Source organism: Ipomoea nil, unplaced genomic scaffold, assembly GCF_001879475.1.
Source record: "Ipomoea nil cultivar Tokyo-kokei standard unplaced genomic scaffold, Asagao_1.1 scaffold0317, whole genome shotgun sequence".
Lineage (NCBI taxonomy): Eukaryota > Viridiplantae > Streptophyta > Magnoliopsida > Solanales > Convolvulaceae > Ipomoea > Ipomoea nil.
The window spans coordinates 2,261,410-2,282,805 of NW_017616745.1; the positions used below are offsets into that span (position 1 = coordinate 2,261,410).

Consider the following 21,396-nt stretch of genomic DNA (forward strand, 5'->3'; position numbering starts at 1 on the left):
ACTCCGAGTATGGTTTTGTTACATTTACTCCTAGACTTTCAAATTGTTACCATCTGTGGTCCTTCGACTTTCGAATTGTTACCATGTCGAAGTTAACCACCCATAGTCCTTCACCTATCAAATTTTATCCACAGGTGGTCCTTCCAAGAGGATCGTGGCTGGTCAAATTTTGAAAGTTAAGGACCATGGGTGGTTAACTTGGACCACGAATGGTAATAATTTGAAAGTAGAAAGACCACATGTGGTCAATTTAAAAGTTTAGAATTAAACATGGCAAAATTACTATACTTGGAGAACCCCAGATTGCATTAACTCCTCTCTCATATTTTGAAAACATTGTAAAATTGCTTCATTTGAAACTTGATCAAAAATATGTCTTTCAACATATGACATGAAACAATTATTTAACAAATCATCACTCATCCAGTTGCGTAAAGATGTCTTGACTTAATCTAGTTGTGATGATAACCTGTTGAATTTATAGTATAAGTTGATGGGCCTGTATTATACCCCGTAATAAACTTTTAATTATAACCCTATCCTCGCAACTTAATAAAATTGTAATAGTAATTTAATGAACTTACATATCCATCCTCACTACAATTGATGGTTGGACACAATATATTGGCAAATGCAAACTGCAAACTAAAAATATGCAATTTTGGATTAGCAAGGGTTGCATTCAGTGTCACACCTACAACCATATTTTGGACGGTATGCCACTTTCTTTATTTTGCTCATTGTTTTGTGGTTTTATTTATTTTTATTTGTTTTTTCACTCCATATTTATTTTCTTGGGATAGTGTGTTTATTGTTTTTTAACCTCTTGAATTAGAATCTCAGGTTGTCTTCTATTGAACTGCACTAAACTGAAGTATTGTTGTTCTTCTCTCCTTTCTGTTGCATTGTCCGGGATTATGTTGCTACAAGATGGAATAGGGCTCCTGAGTTATGTGGATCTTTCTTTTCCAAGGTAATTCTCTCTAACCACACCATTTTTTCTGCCTACTCTACTTCAGATCCTAGAATATGGTTTTATTATTCCATGTACCAGTGTAAAACAACCTTATTTTTGGAACTTTTTGGAGAAGATTGCCTCAAATTAAACCAACCTCAACAGGGACTCAGGCCCGTATTTTGGGCTGTGCAAGCTGGGCTACCGCACAGGGCCCAAATTTTAGAGGGGTCCCAAATTTTAGAAGCTCAATATTTTATTTTTACCTAGTTAGTTTAGAAATAAAAATTAAAAGTTTTTAATTAAATTTAAAAGGCTTTATAAAGAAATGGTAGGAATATGTATTTATTGTATTTTAACTTTGAGGTCTAATGTTCAAAACTTGTGCACACTATTATTATTTCATAATATGTCTATTTTTACCTGTGCGTTGCACGGAAAAGATTAAGATTATAACAACAACGAATATTATATAGTGCAATTGATGAAATGGGTTGTATCGATTATGTTTTTTTTTATGTTATCCTTGCTTGAATTCGAGCAAATAATTGCTTAATTATCCGTGCAATGTGCGTGTGATGCACGGATAATTTTTTTTATTATATATTTAGATAATAAAATTACGGTATTAATTTTATAAATTTTAATTTTGGTATGGCCTTATTTATTTATCTGATTACAGGACCACAAAAATCTAAATACCAGCCCTGCAGAGACTGCGAAACAAGAAACATGGTTTGAGAAAACAGGTTGATGATTGTGCATTATCACAGAAAGTATATTCAATGACACTAATAGAATACTCTATAATTTGTAATTTATAAAAGATAAAATAAAATTCAACTGTGATTTTATAGTTTTTAATAGTTGATAGTTGATATCTATTAGAGATGCACAATTTCAAAAATTTTTAATTTTCAGAAGTAAAGATAAAATATTAGCTATGTGAAACGTACAATCCTGTGTTTTCTCATTTATTTTAATTTTTCCTCTTTATTGTGACTAGACTAATTCCCTGACTGAGTTGTAGGCACCTCTTTTGGGTGGAATAGCTGGCCTGGAGATTTAAGGATGCTCCATTTCCAAAGCCAAGGATCGAACTTTTGACCTTTGGATAAGGATGGATGAGCTCCTTCCACTGAATCACACCCTCCAAGTTTTAATTATCTTTACTAGTATTTTCACCAGTGCGATGCACGAAATGGATTTGCTATATTTTAAGAATATTTGGATCGATATATAATAATATAAATTATAACATCAAATATTATAAAGTGCAATTGAAAAGATGGTTTGGATCAATTATATTTTGTGTTGTTATCATTGTTTGAGTTCGACTAAATAATTGTTGAATTAATAGCTAATGTCAAGATGTAAGCATAGGTGCTGAAACTTTGGAGATTTTATATACCAGTGTTTAGGATTTGTATAACTTGAGCAAATGTGCTATTTGAAAAAACAAATATATAATATCACATGTTCGAATTACACATTATTGAAAACCTCTTTGTAGACGACATTGATAGTAGTAACAGAATATTGTCCATCCTCTATATTATTATTAAAAATAAAATCCTCTTTTTTAACTTCTCGCTCAAACACTTAATAATAATAAGGTTAGTAGTAAAAAGGGAAAAATGGATGTCATTTGAGAAGCCATAAATAGGGGTTGGGGTTCAACCTTTTGGAAGAATGATAATATAAATAGATCCAAGAATATTAAATAATTGATGTTAATTAACGTAGGTGATCTACATATGACATTTATAAACTTATTTTAGAACCATATATCACAAGCTCAATGATTTATTTTTAGAATTGAATTTTTATGCATGTTCCCAATTTGTATATTACATTGGTATTCAATGGTATCCATACCTCCTCCAAGTCTTTGGTATAAGTTATTACATTGTATGTTGTTATTAGTTTGATAGATAATCACAGACTTATAAAAAGATTGCCAACATGAAGTTACTATCTTTTACTTCCAGTGAATTGAAGTAATGACTTACCAGACTACACATTTATTCTAATTTTATATTTTTGGAACTGTCAAAGTGAATATCTCTAAGTGAAACCAATATATATATACACACACACACACACACACACACACACACACAATATAATAATTATGTTTGTGAAGTGTATAATTTGAGATATTTGTTTAGCTTAATTTGTGGAGTTAATGTTATGCATTTATAAGAACCGCTCATGGTGTTCAATACAGTAACCATTGAACAGTTCATGGTGTTCAATAATATTAATAATATATTCATGAAAATGTTGAGACAAACCATTGGATATTTGTATTGTTTAAGTCGTCCAGATGAGAAATGTTAGACCTATTTTTATCAACTAAGTTTATAAATTTCAATTGTATAAATTGTATAAATCGAAATCAAGCAAGGATAACATTAGAAAAGATAATCTACCCAACTCATTTCATCAATTGCACAATATAATATTAGTTGTTATAATTTATATAATTGTATATCGATCCAAATATTCTTAAAATATTATAACAAATCCATTTGTGCAACGCACGGGTGAAAATACTAGTTAGATAAAAAGGACATCTAAAAATAGAAGTAAAGTAGTTGCATGAAATCCATACTTATCTGCTAAATCTAATAAAATAAATAGTAAAGCCCGCGAAGAAATAGACATGAAATGATAAAAAAAATTAGAACAAGCCTGCAAAGGAATGGACATGAAATGATAAATGCCGCACAATAAAACATCAAACAAACTGGACCCACCTAAATAGTTTGATTATGAGTTAATACCTCCAATGGTCCTCTGAGTATTAGCCATATACCAGTTGTGGTCATCCAACTTATAAACGATCACGAGACGTCATCTATCTTTTAAAAAATAACTATCCGTAGTAAATTTGGTGTTAAATGGGCGTTAAATGTCAGGGTAATGCTGTGTTTTCACTTATATATATTAGCATTCTTCTTCAGGTTGCAGCTTTATTGCTTCTATCACAAGAAGAAGAACGACAGCCTTTTATGAAGGTTTAAGCACGACATACCATTAGGCATTACCAAACAAAGACTTCAAACTGACCCACAACCAGAAGTTCAGTAGATGAGAATAGATGTTCCAATTAAAATGCACTACACTTATTAGCTGAATCTTACCTGAATTCTGAAGCCAACAACATAGGGTTTGCAAGGTTGGTACAAATCTATATATATTGTCTTTCTGCGTACCTCATATACCTATTGTGAGTTTTCACTGATGGCCTTTTGTATGCGGAGATAAGTGGCTCTATTCATGTCGAATGCTCCTATGAAGCTTGAATTCCGCTTTTAGTTATCCCATTTTCTCTACCTTTCTCTAGGATGAAAATCGAGAATGCAACCCTGAGAGAGAGCTTGAAAAGCATGGAGCATATATCTAACATCTTCAATCCGAAGGCAAAATAACTCTCAATGCATAAGGTACAAAAAACTTTGCCCGAAAATGTTGGGCGAAAATAACTGAGCTTTTATACGCATTCATTGACATAGATATAAGTAGCCTTACCCTAAGTAAAAGAAAGGGAAAAAGGAGACTAGTCAAGTCTAACTACTACATTAATCAATATAAACTCTAAAGATTGAACATGACTTTGATAGCATTGCCACCACGAGCACTGGTTTCAAATGCCTCTTCAACCTCCTTCTGTGTGAACCCAAACCTGTGTGTGATCAGTGGCTTCACATCAATCTTCCCACTCCTCAAAAACTCTATGCACTGTGGCCATGTATTCTTGTACCTGAATATCCCCACTATATCCACCTCCCTACACAACAACACAACCATCATCTTTAACAAATTAAAACACAATAAAAATATCTGGAGATTCTACTAATAATACAATTATAAAGTCAGATAATTAATTAAAAAATTAAAAAATTACCTTGCTGCTGCAGGAGTGAGGGGGACTGTCATTTCACAATGGCCCATGCCGACAAGGCAAACCTTGCCACCGGAGCGGGTTGCACGAAGGGCGGTGGACATTGTCTTATTAAAACCAGCGCAGTCCAAGCTGACGTCGATTCCGACTCCCATGGCAGCTTTGATGTTCTCCACCTCAGATTCCACATCTTCCATCTTGTGTGAAACCTTGATAATCATATCCGCTCCCAATTTCTTAGCGAACGCCAAACGCTGATCGTCGACGTCCACAACAGCAACTCTCGGAGCACCGAAGGCGCGAGCGGAGAGCATGGAGACGAGGCCAATAGGGCCGGCCCCGAGCACCAACACGTTGGTCTCCGGCCCGATGTTCGCCCGGCGACAAGCGTACACGCCCACACTCAACGGCTCGCACATCGCGCCTTCCTCCAAGCTCACGTTCTCCGGGAGCTTGAAGCACAGATCCGCCGGATGCACGATCCGGTTAGCGAGAGAGCCGTGGATCGGCGGCGTGGCGAAGAACTTCATCTCGTCGCACAGATTGTAACTGCCTTCCTTGCAATGGCTGCACCGCCAACAGCTAACGCCGGGCTCCAACGCCACGCGGTCGCCGGCGACCAGACTCTTCACCTCGCTCCCGACTTCTTCAATTATTCCTGCGCATTCGTGGCCGATCACCATTGGCTCTTTCACAATGTAATCTCCACACCTCCCATGCTGAATATATATATAATCAAATTCTATATCAATTAACTGAAAATTAAAATAAAACCCTAAAAACCATAAACAAAACGATGATCACCTTGAGGTAGTGAACATCACTCCCACAGATACCAATTGCTTTCATATTCACTCTAACATCATGAGGACCTATCACATTAAATACAGTAATCGTATCATACGATTAACATTATTATTATTATTATTATTATTATATATATATATATATATATATATATATATATAGTCAAAATCGAAAATCGAAGGTGATGATATATATATACCAAGAGGAGGGAGGTTGAAGGGCTGAATCTTGAGGTTGCCAACGCCGAGAAGCCAAGCAGCCATGTTGTTTTCTGTGGGTGCTCCATTAGCGCCCTTTCCCATTCTCACCAAATTGATTGCTTAATTTCTCACAGAGATTTGATGGAGAAGAAGATTGAATTGAAGTAGTGGACGGTGTAAAGAGCGCAGGTATTTATAAGGTGATATGTTTATATTATGTGAATTAATTAATGGATAAAGGTATTTTAGTCCTTTCAAAATTATCCTTCTGATCTGCTGATAATTTGCGGGATAAACGATTTCTTGTTTGAATTAAGTTAGGGAACTAACTATTCGATCTAAGTAAGATAATATACATAAAAGAGAAAATCTTATCCAAATATGCGTAAGGCTATCATTATCCATGTAATACTTTCATATGTGACTTCTACTTCCAAATCATCAAATTAGTAATTCTTTTATTATTTTTTCTACATCATGTAATTTCAGCGCACTTTTAAAAGTGATTTCATATTTCACATCACATTAAAAAAGTATTATTTTTCATCAATGTTATTATTATTTAAACTAGTATTATTGTTTGTTTTTATATAGTATAGATTATATAGATATAGATTATATACATAGATACATATAGATTATATAGATAGATAGATATAGATTGTCCTATTGTATTACGAATAGGAATTTTAACGTAGAATTATAGAATATGAAAGTATGAAACAATATATTCTATTAAGAATTGTATTACACTATTTTATAATATTAGAATAGGAATTTTAACATAGAATTATAGTATGAATAGGAAAGTAGAAAACAATATATTTTTATCAGACAGAGAAAGTTTGAATTGGGCGGGAAGTTAAAGTTCAGGATTTTGTTTTTATATATAGTATAGTATAGTATAGATTAGAATAGGAATTGTATTACACTATTTTATAATATAAGAATATGAATTTTAACCTAGAACTATAGTACGAATAGGAAATAAGAAAACAATATATTTTATTAGAAAGAGAGATTTTATAGGAATTGAGCGGGAAGTTAAAGTTCAAAATTTTGTTAGATAGATTTTATAATATTAGAATAGAAATTTTAACCTAGAATTATGGTATGAATAGGAAAGTAGAAAACAATATATTTTATTAGAAAGAGAGATTTTCTAGGAATTGGGTGGAAGTTAAAGTTCAAGATTTTGTTTTTATATATAGTAAGTATAGTAGTATAGATTGATCTCTATATGTTGGGTAACAACTCAAAGAGTCCAGTCTAACTTTATGCTATAAATATAAAAATGTGAAGCTAACTTCTATCCGCAAATTATGCTGTGCATCCGTATGCACCATGCATGGTGCATACGGATGCAAAAATGACGTCGTTTTAATAAAACGCGCGTCTCCCCTTAAAATAAAAAAATCAGGTTCGATTCCCAGCAACAACATTATATTGTTCATTCATTCTGGAATTGTAGTTCATCGATTGTTCATATATTGTTTATACACTAAAATTTCCTAAAATACCCACACACCGTTACTAATTCCGTTAAAATTTTAAGAATTGCCGTTAGTTCACCGTTAACTTACTCATTGATTTCAATAAAAAAAAAAAAAGGTCTTAGGTTCGAACCTCATCCCAATCAAAGTTGGCATAATTAGTACTCTATTTTACTCTTATTAAATTATATAAATATATAAATAATAATTTAGTAGTTACAACAAAAAATAATACATATGCATTTCTTTAATTTAGAATTATGTGTCCACAATGTCTTTATTCAAAAAAAAAAAATATTTATTATCAATAAATTAAATAAGATAAATAATTTTATTAGTTATATTGTCTTTATTTTTCTTCAATATAAAAATTCTTTATATTCAAATTTATTAATTGATTATATTCGCTACATTGTCCTTACAATGTCTTTATTCATTGAAAAAAAAAATTATTAATTATCAATAAATTAATTAAAATAAATATTTTCATTAGTTATATTGTCTTTATTTTTCTCAAATGTAAAAATTTTTACATTCAAATTCATCAATTTGATTATATTCACTACATTATCTATTATCTTTTTTGTGCACTATTTTTCTAATTAAATATCAAAGTTATAACATAAAATAATGCTATATATTTATTTACCAAGTATTTTATTAATACCATGAAAAAATTAAAAAAAATATATAATTAATAAAGCCAACCATATTAACTACTTGAGAGATTTTGTGACAAAGAGAGTATTCAAATCACACAATAAATTGAAGTGAGAAAGATTTTGTGACAAAGAGAGTATTCAAATCACACAATAAATTGAAGTGAGAACTACCTCACAATGTCTTTGTTTGACAATCAGCAGTTAGCGGTTAGCGTTAGCAGATTATACTAGCGGATTTGACCAGCGAATTTATTTAATTATTAACATTGGGTAGAAAAATGACCGCCAAATTATTAAATCAAATGAATGGTTCATATTGTTCAGGTTTTAATTTTTTTCTTTTAAGATTTTTTAATTTATCCTTAATTATATGATTATCCATTTAACTTTTCCGTTCATTCACCGTTAGTCTAATTCTAATATTAAAGTCTAATATAGAATTATAACTACACCATTAATCTAATTCTAATATTAAAGTCTTAATAGAACTTAACCACAAATCCTAATGTCGGAATCTCCACAAATCCTAAGGTTTGAACCTCCGCGGCGGCAATGCGGGAATTATGTCCAAAGTGGGCAGATTCCTTGTGCGTATCAGCATTTGGCCCTGTCTGCTGAACCATTGAGTCACCGTGATTTACAACTTCCCACAATGCTCTGTCGGGTCGGAGTGTGGGGGGCCCTTGGGGTTGGGGACTCAACCTTTGGGAGAAGAATTACCTATTTAAATACGCAAATTTAACCTTCAATTATCTATGCATGAACAATTTCAATATAATCTTGCCTTAATATACTTTAAAGTACTTATTTAAAAAAAAATATTGGGCATTATCCCAATTGCGCAATGCACGTAAAAAACTAGTATACAAATAAACGTAATAATTGTTTCCTCCCTATGGAAAAATGGAGAATTAATTAAAAATTGTTGTTCATTAATTTGGTCCGTTAATTTTTCATTACAATAGAAAGAATGATGATTTGAATCTATACCTTGAGTAAAACCATGTGAGAGAATATGTTGCTAGCACGAACTTAACTCATTAGTTTAGTAAGTAATATTTGGGAGAACTGGAGAAGAAATCAATTAAGATTCGAACCTCAACAGTGTTGGAATTATGCCAAAAGTTGCCAGATCTCTTGTGCTGAGCCATTGAATTATCGTGATTTACATTCTCCCAAATGGCCAAATGCTATATCGGGCCTGTAGTGTGAGGGATTCTTGGGGTTGGTATTCGACATTTGGGAGAAGGTGAGTAAATATATTAGGGATCTTGGGGTTGGGATTCAACCTTTGGGAGAAGAAGTCCGTTTAACGGTCCAAAGACACCCAACTAATTACGTATTGTTCGCTCCGGGAGGCAAAGAAGCTAACCCAAGAGAAATCGTCACTTGTGAAAATTGATTCCAGATTATCCAAAAATTCTCTTCCCACAAAGAGAACTCATTTACCACTTGAGCTATCCCGTTGGGTTAGTAATGTACTCTTTATTTCATTATCTATTTATCAATTGTTGGTTTGAATATATATATATATATATATATATATATATATATATATATATATATATATATATATATATATATATATACTATACCTTGGATAAAATTGAGGGAGCAAATATGTTAGAGTAAATTCCAGCCATGGTCCTCCGACTATGTTGATTTTCCACAATTGGTCCTCAACTTTTAATTTGGACAATTTAAACACTTGACTTTCGAATTCTTTCCAATGTTAGTCCTTCCGTCAAATGAATGTTAAATGAACGTCAACTTGAGGGGTAAACAAGTCATTTCAAGTATTGAGTGAATATTTCGTCTTCTTTCTCTCTGAGGGATGAGCTGAACAAGATCTGTTCTTGCAAATAAGTTTCTAAATCCCTCTGATTTTCCAGTTTCTCATCTCTCTCTAGATCCAAAAATCTTGTAAGATGGCTCTAAAGGCGGAGAAGAAGTCTGCGGAAGAGAAGGCGCCGGCGGAGCAGAAATAAGTTTCTGAGAAAGCCGTTTTCTTCTTTCCCCAGTGCAATGGCGAATTCTGGGTTGGAACTGGCAGTGGGAAGGAACACAGCTTTGGCGAGTTGAACCCGGTGGGATTTCGAGTAGTTTGCCTATGATGTCCTCGAGGGCTACTCCAAATATGGCTGGGGTAGAAGCGTCTTATGATAAATCAGTGTTTATGGAGCTTGCGTTTACTGCCATGAATGAGCTGCTGAAGCTTGCTAAATCGGGGAGCCTCTATGGTACCCAAGCTTGGATGGATTCGCGGAAGCGTTGAACCTTGAGGAATTTGATAGGACATTTCATTCTTGTCTTGGAATGAGGCCAACTAACTTCATAACTGAAGCAACTATAGCGCGAGTGGCACCGTAATTTTCAACATCATGGCCCTTGTAGAAACCTTAATGGACGCCGTAAATTGAGTTTTGTATTTCATGCGGTGAACTCCAAATTCTTTCTCCATTGGTACCCCTTCACCATGTGAACTCCATATTCTATTGAGTACTGCCAATCTGAAGATGTGTAAATCGAGGGCATCCATACTACAATATTAGTATATGAATACACTTGTATTGTTTTCAAAAAAGCAAATACACTTGCATTTTTGCATCTCCAATAAATAAATTGTTGGGTTTTTGGTTGAAAGGTAAAAGCCCCGGAACTGTCACCTATTTCCCTCCACAAGCTTTCTGTGCAGTGCTTCTGTTCTTGCACAACCCTGCGCATAGCCACATATGCAGGATTTGTCTGCTAACCACGACGCTTCGTGACCTGGATACAATCTAATAATGTGCTCTCTTTCATCATCCGTCTTGAAACGATGAAGAGGAAATATACCCTTAGTACTTGAAAAGACACTTTTACCCCTGAAATTAACATTGACTTAACCTTCATCTAACGAAAGGACTAACATTGGAAAGAATTCGAAAGTCAAGTGTCTAAATTGTCTAAATTAAAAGTCGAGGACCAATTGTGGAAAATCAACATAGTCAGAGGACTATTTATGGAATTAACTCAAATATGTTATGTGACAATTTACATTTAAAACTCATTTCCAACCGTTAGTCTTGATGATATCTAAGTAAATACGGAGTAATAATTTATAAGAATCATACCAAGTGTTTTGTAGTCCACTGGTATTTGATTGCTTTCTTAAATGGGAGGTGAAAGGTTCGAATCTTATTTGAGGTATAAGTAGTGTGTATGTAGGGTATCTCTTTCTTTTAAAAAAAAATAAAATAAAATTATGAGAATCATGAATTCACGATTGTCACGTGCTTACTGCATGAATTAAAAAGAGAAATAGTGGGGCCCAAATCGTGATTAATCTGATGGTTTTGAGCCACCTACTTCTTGCCCTTTTGGTTCCCTTTTACACTTTGTACATAATTAGGTCCCTACTTTTATTTATATTTGTGATTTTACATATGACTCTATTACATGTATACCAAATTATACTCCATCACTTTTACCTCATAATGTGATGTTTTTATTCTTTAGATCTCAATAAAAATATCTATATCAAGAATTTGTAAGAAAAGAATAAAAGTTGAAAGAATAAGGACATCTTCAATAGTGGGGAGTTTTGATGCGGTATTTTATAAGTTTTTGTAGGTGTAATTATGAAAGAGAAAATGAGAGAATGAGGTTAAAAAAAAAAAACAAAAAACAAAATATCAGTGCCCTACTGGGCCCGAATGTGCATCCCACTCTCCCCTTCCCTGCTTGCTTCTTTCCTTTGTGGGATCCACACAAGGGGACAAAATCCCCAACCTCTTGCAAGCAACTCTCTCCTCTCTCCTTCACTTCACACCTTTTGCCTAAAATACGTGAACAACCCCCCTATTGGAGTTGCTCTAAAAAGTGGAAATTTATGTAGTATTTTTCACCCAAAATTACTTGTATTGTGGTTAGTGACTAAATAATTTAGTTAATCAATTGCTTTTAAAATTTTAATTATCAATTAATTTAGTTTTAAACTTTATTTTCACCAAATTAACTAAAAATTTATCAAACCAATTATTTTTATCATCTTTAGTAACATAGTTTATCAACCAACTTTGACTTGTTTGACCACTATTAGTTATTTGACTTTGTGAAATAGTCAATATGAGTGCTTTCCTATAAAAAAAAAATGAGTGCTTGATTAATCAACTTTTTGTAACAGCTTATTACTCTAAAAAATTAAAATTCAAAGATTTTTTTTTTCCAATCAATTTTTTTTGAGAAAATAAATTATTTTCTCCAAAACAACCCCAATAAATTTTATTTAAAAAAAAAAAAGAATGTGTAGACATGTTCATCAATCCCTTCTACTAGTCTTATTACTCACATTGTCTCTTCACGGTACTAGGCAACGAGGTGCTTGAGCCCGTCGATGGGCTCATAAGCACGTTGCCTAGTATCGTGAAGGTTATTAGCAACGAAATATGTGATTATTGATTAGTGTTTTCACGCTTCCAAGCCCAAGAAAATATGTTTTTTTAAAAAAAAAATATAAATTCTATCATAATAATAATACTATTATCGTTGTTGTTGTTGTTATTATTATTATTATTATTAAAGATTTTATTATTTTTTTATTATAAGTTAAAACATCATAATACACTCACATCCTTAAAAATGTCTAATGATAAATATGTTACCGGAAATATATTGTAAAGTAACGAATAAGAAAGTGACAATAGTTGTATTGCCTTAGTTTCAGTATGGAAAGTACAGTGTGTACTCCTCCCCCATTGCTAGCTGAGGGGAGTTCTATTTATGCTAAGTCCTAACGGTAACAACATGAAGAGTCATAATTGGGGAGCTGAGGCTAACGGTAATAGCATGAAGAATCATGAATGGGGCGCTCAGCTTTAATCTCTCCCTTCAATGCAATGAATGGCCATAATGTTTCCACCCGTTGGTGTTCTACCCGTTAGAGTTCTGCCTGTTGGAATTCCACACGATGTCGGGTTAAATATGGTGTCGGGTCAGGTGCTGCTTATGATCCGGGTCGGGTGCTAGCACCATTATCCTGTCACCAGTCCCCCCTACTCCTGAGTCTACGGATGTGTTTGAGTTGACTTGGGAGTAAGGCCGAATTTGCTTGATATCGTGCAGAATCCCGGTTGATCCCGAGTATGTGATTTTTATTTTCCAAATCACACATGAATTTTTATTTATTTATTTATTTTTTATGCTGGCCGAGACGGGCTGCGGCTTAGGCTGGCCGAGGTGCGTGCCTCCGGTCGATCACGGCCGAGGCGTAGCCTCGACCGATCGTGGCCGAGGCGTGCACCCTGGCCGATCGCTCGTGGCTCGATCGCTCGTGGCCGAGGCGTGCGCCTCGGTCGACCGTGGCCGAGGCATCGCCTTAGCCGATCGCGGTTGAGGCGTCGCCTCGACCGACCGTGGCCGAGGCGTGCGCCTTGGCCTATCGTGGTCGAAGCGTCGCCTCGACCGATCGTGGCCGAGGCAAGCTCTGCCGTTTTTTTTTTTTTTTTTTTTTTTTACGGACAGGCTGAGGCGTCGCCCCGGCCAGTGGCCGAGACGCGGGCCTCGACCTGGCCGAGGCGTGCGCCTCAGGCCCCCGACCGAGGTGCTTTATTTCCGGTAACATATTTACCGTCAATGTCATTTTGCATGTAATCAGTCATCAATTTACAATTAATTTACCAAACATCTTTATTTTTGTTGTTTTTTTTACTTGATTGAAAAAAATCAAAAAGTTAAATAATTGCACGGGTTAAAATTACATTTATTTATTTTACAAAGGCTAAATTGATATTTTAATATTTTGCAAAGGCTTTGTTTGTCAATTTGTTTGGCCCTTATGAAGCACGAGACTGCAACGGACCGCCATATTAAATGGTAGAAGAAGATAGAGGCCATACGGTATCGTCCTTGGTCCACAGATTCACGCAATCACACGCACTGTATATATACGCGTATATACGATCGTAGATACGCCGTATACATATGTATTCATACGCACGCGCAGCCATCAGCCACAAATGCGCACCTACCACGCTCATATAGCGAGTCTCTTCTTCTCTGAGCTCATCACTCGCTCGACAATGGAGTCAACATTGCTCGCGGCGCCGGCAACAATGTCTCTGGTAGCGCTATCCAAATCCGTGAACTCGAACTCTGTGCTGTCGGTTTGTCACTTCCGGCGCTGTTTCGCTACGAATCGGGCAAGTCAGATTGTGCTGCTGAGTCGGCTTGCTCGCGCGCAGCTCAGAAGCGGAGGGGATCCGAGCCGGTTCGGATCGGTTTCGCTGAGAAATAGCTTGAAATCGGGGGACTTACAGCCTGTTCGACGGGAGGTGCGGAGTGTCTCTGGCTCTGCAGCTTCCTTTGCAGCCGGAGGTGGAGGAAATGATGGATTAAGTGGAAATGGCGGCGGCGGCGGCGGTGGTGGTGCGCCGGAGGGCGGGAAGGAGAATCCTAGTGTGATTGCGGCAGCCGGAGAAGATGCGTCTGTTGTATCTTCTGATGTCATCATTCTAGACGTTGGTGTAAGTTCACTGAAAATTAGTTCATTTTATATTATCTTAAAAAGAAAAAGAAACTTAAAATTTTCTTATCAACTTATATAGGGAATGACATGCGGAGGATGCGCAGCAAGCGTGAAAAGGATTTTAGAAAGTCAAGTAAGTATTTCGGCGAACTTATGATGATTGATTGATTTTATCTTTTGCTTTTCTGTTTTGAATTAGAAATTCAAGTATTTCTGTTCTGGATTGAATTTAGAAAGTTGAAGTTCTGGAGTTCAATCCCCCGTCTCATTCTATTGTGCCTTAAAAAATTGTTCTTATTGTTGGAGGTGATTATTAATCAATAATTATGTGTTTATGAACAGCCACGGGTTTCTTCAGCTAGTGTTAATCTTACAACAGAGACGGCTGTTGTATGGCCAGTATCTGAAGCCAAAGTTGTTCCAAATTGGCAACAACAATTGGGAGAGGAACTTGCAAAACACTTGACAAGTTGCGGATTTAAAGCTAATGTCCGAGGTTAGCACTGCTTTATCATGCATCTTCATACCTGTGCAACTGAAGTGACTGTGTTAAACACCATTGTCATTATCTTCATCTTTGGAAATATTTCAGTGGTCAACTATTCAACTTTGTTCATCCTGTAACCAAACAGTTGAATGTTAATAACTTCTACAATTAGAAGATTGCTAGGGTGCAAGTGTTCTGATGGTGTAGGTTTTTGGTGTAATATATCTAAGATGTGTGATAAGCTGGAAAAAGAATCTTTTAAAAACTTGCAGACAGTATACATACTTCAGGGTTTGCCCCTCACTCATATTTTTTGGGGGGCCAAGGGATTACTGTTTTTTTTTATATTACTCCGTACTTATCTAGATTCTAGATTATGGTTCTTGACTGATGACTTAAAAGAACCTTTGCATATCATGCTCTTCTACCATATTATTTGTACATGCAAATGACCTTTAGTGAGCATCAAAGACCAATTAATGGAAAAGTTCAAGCTTTCTTTCTCAAGTATATATAAACCCATAATGATAGAAGAATTCAAGGATTAGATCATACAAACTAGTTTAATCAGGTTGAAATCTCATACTCTTTATACAATTTGATAAAGTAGAGCGTAGTGCCGTAGTCTTGAAGTGTAATGTATGTTTTTGAGGGTTCCTCTTCTAAACAAACCAAATCCATTTTCCCTTTAGTGGGATCTGATTTGTGGATTCTGCAACATTGTTCTGATCTATCTGTGTCTATCTGGTTTCACTAAATTAAAGGAGCAACGACGTCAATTCTAGTCAGTTAGTGTGTCCTTTAAATTGTGACAAAATTAAAATGTGTCAGGCTTGGGCTCCCATATAACTTATATGAAGCTTGGTGGGTAATTGACAGGTCAGGGAGCTATTGAAGGAGAAACCCTATCTTGAAATGCAAAAGGTTTACCGTAATGAGCAACCATTGTCCTTCATGGTATGTCCCCGTATACTGGCATATAGTTCAAACCTACTTAAGGGTATCTTTTTCTCTTTAGTTACAAAACCTAGGTTCACAACTTCACATTGTTTTTAACAAAAGGATTTTTTTTTCATCAATAGGTGACCTGGCAGCTAGTAGTGGTGAATTTGTTGAAGGAAGCCATTGATGTCCTGAGGAAGCCTATGCATTATGGATAATTAGAGAACTTTTTACTAACCTTAGTCAATAGAAACCCTTAGTCCCGCTGAAAGTAGTTCTGTTTTGAAATGTTAGACATAGATTTGCCATCAAATGATGGACATGCTGTCATGCCCTTCACCTTTCTTATATGGTTTTCTAGTATAGTGGCTGAGCAATGCTTCTGATGTTCTCTAGCTATGCGTTTCTATAGTTGTCTTGTTGTATGTGCAATGTTGGGAAGTTTTTGTTCTATGTGAAACCTTAATAATGTTTAATTGAAAAATATCTTGGTACTCTACGTGCCCTTTTTGTTTGCGTTATTTATCCTCTGATGTAAATCCAAAGTTTGATTTTGGATTTTTAAATTCCATTCCGTTTTCTTCTGCTGGAATAAAGAAAGTAATTATTGTCAGACCCATGTAATGTGTCAAAAAATGATAAACCAATCTCTTTATACTCCATAGTTGACATGTCTTTGTCTGGTTGGGCAAATTTCTGTCTTGCTAAGCAGAGATTAAAAACTAACAAACACCTATAGTTAATGGTTGATCTGGATGCATTTCATATTGAGATAAATTTCATATCTCCTTGTGATTATAAAGTCATACCATGATATTGAACTTAATATCTGCAACTTGAATACCTCCTTGAATGCAGATTCCAGAAGAGAGAACTTGTTTGAAACATTTGAAAAGAAGATGAATGCAAAGCGTGCTCAATTACAAGCAAGTGGTACTTGCCTCATATAAAGTTTAGGGCTTGGGAAAATTGTCTTCATATTTGATATATTTATCACATTAAACCATGAAAGTAACAACTTACCTTCCAACAGGTCGTGGGCTTGCTGTCTCTTGGGCTTTATGTGCTGTCTGTCTTGTAGGCCATCTTTCTCATTTCTTTGGAGCTAAGGCTTCATGGATCCATTTACTCCATTCAACAGGATTTCATATGTCTATGTGTTTATTTACATTGCTTGTTCCTGGTCGACAACTTATAATTGATGGTTTGAAAAGTCTTCTTAAGGGGGCACCCAACATGAATACTCTAGTTGGTCTTGGGGCCTTATCATCTTTTGCTGTGAGCTCGATGGCAGCATTTATACCAAAACTGGTAATTTGTTGTATTGATCTCATGAATGTGTTTCTCTCTTTTTCTTTTTTGTTACTTATTTCAGTTTGTTTTACAAGCAGTAAATCAGTATCTCATTTCAAAAAATTTAGTGGGTGCATTTGCTCTCTGCTTTACTCTATTGCATTCCACCTAACCTGTGCTAATTTATCCTTGGATCATATACAGAATTCTATATTGCATCCTTTTATGGAACTTCCTCACATGTAGGGCTGGAAAGCATTCTTTGAGGAACCTGTTATGTTGATTGCATTTGTTTTGCTGGGAAGGAATCTTGAACAGAGAGCTAAAATTAAAGCCACAAGTGACATGACAGGCCTTCTTAATGTTCTGCCATCTAAAGCTCGTCTTGTAGTTAATAGTGACATGGGGGAACAGACCTCAACTGTCGAAGTTCCATGTAGCAATCTGTCTGTTGGAGATCAGATCATTGTACTACCCGGGGTAAAGTGTACTGTGCTTTACTTTTGTATATTTTGTTGTACCAGGAACGGTGTCTTGTATAGGTCTGGCAATACAATAAATAGGCTCTGTTGTTTTTCTGCTTTCATGCCAGAAGCTCCTTGACCCTTTGCTTAAAATGGAAGGGTTCATATGCCAACCATCATTAGTAGCTATACTTCAATATTCTAATAATGAGCTATTTAATTCTTTAACACCCATGCTTCGAATATAACAGGATCGTATCCCTGCTGATGGAATTGTCAGAGCTGGTAGAAGCACAGTTGATGAATCAAGTTTCACAGGGGAGCCTTTACCTGTCACCAAATTGCCCGGGGTAGTCAACTTCTTCCTTCCCCCCCCCCCCCCCCCCCCCCCCCTTAAGCATTATCAGTTATCATGTTGCTTAAAATAGTTCTCTTTATTTGAATTGCATTATAGTTCATTCTGCTTCTGTACTAGGCTCAAGTTGCTGCTGGGAGTATCAATCTAAATGGGATGCTTACTGTTGAAGTGCAAAGACCGGGGGGTGAGACTGCTATTGGGGACATTGTTCGATTGGTTGAAGAAGCACAGAGTAGAGAGGCTCCTGTACAACGATTGGCTGATAAGGTTGTTATTTCCATCATTTATGTTATTTTTTTCAATTGAATGAACAATATACCGTTAGCTTCTCCTCTCTCCCTATCCTTCCTTTACTTTCTAGGTGTCCTTTTAATAATTGATCTTTTCTGTATGCCCCAACAGTAAACCCTACTGTTTCTATGCAAAACTAGGTTTCAGGACATTTTACTTATGGAGTAATGGCACTTTCTGCCGCCACATTTATGTTCTGGAACCTCTTTGGAACACGTGTTTTGCCTGCCACTCTTCATCAAGGAAGTCTAGCTTCTCTGGCATTGCAGCTCTCATGTAGTGTCTTGGTATGTTGGTTGTAAATTCATGACATCATCCTTCACATTGGGTTATAACTTCAAGGACTCTCGTATTCTATTACTCCTGCAGCATTTTAATATGGTGTTCCTTTATTTCATTTGTCTCTTTACTCATTCAACGACTTGATCTTATCATCTTAATATTTTTCATTCTGTAAATGTTATGTGCTATTATTCCTATTGCCATTTATCTGCATAGCCATTCTTGTTTTGTCTTCGATGTGACTAGAGTATGGTTTCTGGGTATAGGTTGTTGCCTGTCCGTGTGCACTTGGTTTGGCTACCCCGACCGCTGTGATGGTAAGATTTGTGAACGGAATATAGATCCATCCGTGACAATTGAAATAGTTTGATGTACGTTTTTATAATTGACTGACAAGAAGCTTTTGATATAAAGGTTGGAACTTCACTTGGTGCCACACGGGGATTGCTTTTGCGTGGTGGAAGTGTCTTAGAAAGCTTTTCTATGGTGAATACAATTGTATTTGACAAAACAGGAACGTTGACTATTGGTAGACCCACCGTCACAGAAGTTGTTCCCCAAGGTCACAATGACGAGACAAATGCAAAGTTAGTAAAATCTATCATGAAAAAGATTTTCAAAGTTCAGAGCTATCTTCACTGCTGAAAATGGAAGTTATACCAGTTTGGATTACTCATTATGCTTTTAAAAGGTAATAATAAGCACTGTTTTTGGAACAGACGAGATTCAACTTCGACTTGCGAATGGTCAGAAGTTGACGTTCTGACGCTTGCTTCTGGGGTGGAATCGAACACCAACCATCCCATTGGAAAAGCAATTGTAGAGGCTGCTAAGTCTAGGAACTGCCGGATTGTAAAGGTATCTCTCTTGCTTGGTAATGATTCACGACCTCTTGTAGCTACGCATGGCTTGCAGGGATGTAGTTTGTTTTGTTTTATACATCACTTTGGTGCAGGCAGAAGACGGAACATTCATAGAGGAACCTGGATCAGGTGCAATGGCAGTTATTGAAGAGAAAAAGGTTTCCGTTGGTACATTAGACTGGGTTAGAAGGTACTCATTCTTTGCACTTAGTTTGCCATTTTTCCTTTTTGCCGTGAAAATACTTTGAAAGCTGCAAATTTTCTGATGTTGGTGCATTATCGTAATCACTTGGGGGCATGCATACATGCTTGGCGGCATCTCCACTCAGGCTGTTTGATTCATTCAGATTTTATGTTTTCCGACACGTGCAGGCATGGAGTTGGTGAGACACGAGTCCAAGAATTCGACGACTTTAAGAACCAATCAGTTGTATATGTAGGAGTAGATGGTGTTCTTGCTGGCCTTATTTATGTTGAAGATCAGCTCCGAGAAGATGCCCGGCATGTTGTTGAATCCTTGTCTAAGCAAGGGATAACCACTTATTTGCTATCAGGAGACAAGAAAAACGCTGCTGAGTATGTAGCATCAGTTGTCGGTATTCCCAGGGAAAATGTAAGTATTGCACTTTATGCTTCTTATTTTATCTTTCTAAACGGCAAAATGGAACCGATAACTTGGAGATCAAGAATACTTCCCCTCCCAAATCCCAATTACTGGAAATGGCGTTTTGTGCAGGTATTTTATGGAGTCAAGCCTGATGAAAAAAGCAAGTTTGTGAGCGGACTTCAGAAGGATCAGAAAGTTGTAGCTATGGTTGGTGATGGAATTAACGATGCTGCTGCCTTGGCATCGTCACATGTAGGAGTTGCTATCGGTGGGGGGGTTGGGGCTGCAAGCGACGTGTCTTCTGTTGTGCTGATGCAGAACCGGCTGTCTCAGGTTTGTAGTTTGAACTTTGCTCTAATTATTGCTCTTCATGACTAAACTTGTCTCAACTTTTGAACTTTATACAATCTGAGGTTATCTACAACTCCCGATTCCATACCTGTAAAACCATTGACCCACTTTCTTGTGCAGTTGCTCGACGCGCTGGAGCTAAGTAGGCTTACCATGAAGACCGTGAAACAAAACCTCTGGTGGGCATTCGGATACAACATAGTGAGTTCTTTATTCAATCTTTCAACTTTACTATATAAACCAATTGACATCTCTAAACTGGCAGGTTTTATATGAGACTGTCTCACATAAAATAGATCTCAAATATGTAATTTTATTTACAAAGTCATTAAGTATTACATATCTGAGATCTCTCGCGTGAAACAATCTCACACAAGTTTGTGTGCCCGGATCAAATTATTGTTTGAATTACTATAAATCGCAAACTTCATTCTTTTGATCTTGGCAGGTTGGACTTCCGGTAGCAGCCGGAATCCTGTTACCATTCACCGGGACCATGCTCACTCCATCCATCGCCGGAGCTCTCATGGGGTTGAGCTCCATCGGTGTGATGACAAACTCATTGCTCCTACGGCTAAAGTTTGCATCAAAACAGAAAGAAATTCAGGGACCGTCGGTAACAATTCAGATCCCTTCCAACAGTGATGATAGCGATAATAATAGTCATAAAGAAACATTGAGGCAACCTTATACGGAGAGCAGATGATGGTAAAAAACCTCGGCTTCCAAGAACAGCAGCAAAGGCGTTGCAAGTTGCAACTCCCTGTGTATGGTTCCAGCACCCAATCTGTAAACAGAATGCAATCCTTGAAAGACAATACAGAATTATATATAGACATATGACTATATGAAGTAGCCAAATTCTATTCCCATTTTTCTCCCGCGCTTAATTTAATAGGGGTCATGATGTTTATCCATTTATTTTT

General features: G+C 36.2%; 2 protein-coding genes across 2 annotated transcripts; one reads left to right on the plus strand and one right to left on the minus strand.

The window, feature by feature from the left end:
- Positions 1-4,442: 4,442 nt before the first annotated feature.
- Positions 4,443-5,974, minus strand: LOC109167287 (sorbitol dehydrogenase-like). The gene is made up of 4 exons (XM_019316308.1): positions 5,872-5,974; positions 5,670-5,737; positions 4,869-5,584; positions 4,443-4,751 (listed from the first exon to the last, which is right to left on the minus strand). The coding sequence occupies exons 1-4, from the start codon at positions 5,972-5,974 to the stop codon at positions 4,559-4,561; spliced, it is 1,080 nt and encodes a 359-aa protein (XP_019171853.1). The 3' UTR covers positions 4,443-4,558.
- Positions 5,975-13,873: 7,899 nt separating this feature from the next.
- LOC109169000 (copper-transporting ATPase PAA1, chloroplastic) lies at positions 13,874-21,352 on the plus strand. The gene is made up of 17 exons (XM_019317880.1): positions 13,874-14,530; positions 14,612-14,665; positions 14,875-15,028; positions 16,820-16,894; positions 16,995-17,272; positions 17,501-17,734; positions 17,970-18,068; positions 18,194-18,343; positions 18,508-18,654; positions 18,916-18,966; positions 19,064-19,236; positions 19,369-19,507; positions 19,605-19,702; positions 19,885-20,125; positions 20,249-20,452; positions 20,591-20,671; positions 20,919-21,352. Exons 1-17 carry the CDS (start codon positions 14,024-14,026, stop codon positions 21,174-21,176), a joined length of 2,943 nt encoding a protein of 980 aa, XP_019173425.1. The 5' UTR covers positions 13,874-14,023; the 3' UTR covers positions 21,177-21,352.
- The last annotated feature ends 44 nt before the right edge of the window (positions 21,353-21,396 follow it).

What these genes read in the sequence shown, in the direction of transcription:
- LOC109167287 (XM_019316308.1), bottom strand. Translation starts at nt 5,974, where the DNA reads ATGGGAAAGGGCGCTAATGGAGCACCCACAGAAAACAACATGGCTGCT. An exon ending in CTTCAACCTCCCTCCTCTTG is followed by an intron (nt 5,738 to 5,871) that starts GTATATATATAT and finishes TTAATGTGATAG; the next exon opens with GTCCTCATGATGTTAGAGTG. An exon ending in CTCACTCCTGCAGCAGCAAG is followed by an intron (nt 4,752 to 4,868) that starts GTAATTTTTTAA and finishes GTTGTTGTGTAG; the next exon opens with GGAGGTGGATATAGTGGGGA.
- LOC109169000 (XM_019317880.1), top strand. Translation starts at nt 14,024, where the DNA reads ATGCGCACCTACCACGCTCATATAGCGAGTCTCTTCTTCTCTGAGCTC. An exon ending in AGCTCTCATGTAGTGTCTTG is followed by an intron (nt 18,655 to 18,915) that starts GTATGTTGGTTG and finishes TTCTGGGTATAG; the next exon opens with GTTGTTGCCTGTCCGTGTGC. An exon ending in ACATTAGACTGGGTTAGAAG is followed by an intron (nt 19,703 to 19,884) that starts GTACTCATTCTT and finishes CGACACGTGCAG; the next exon opens with GCATGGAGTTGGTGAGACAC.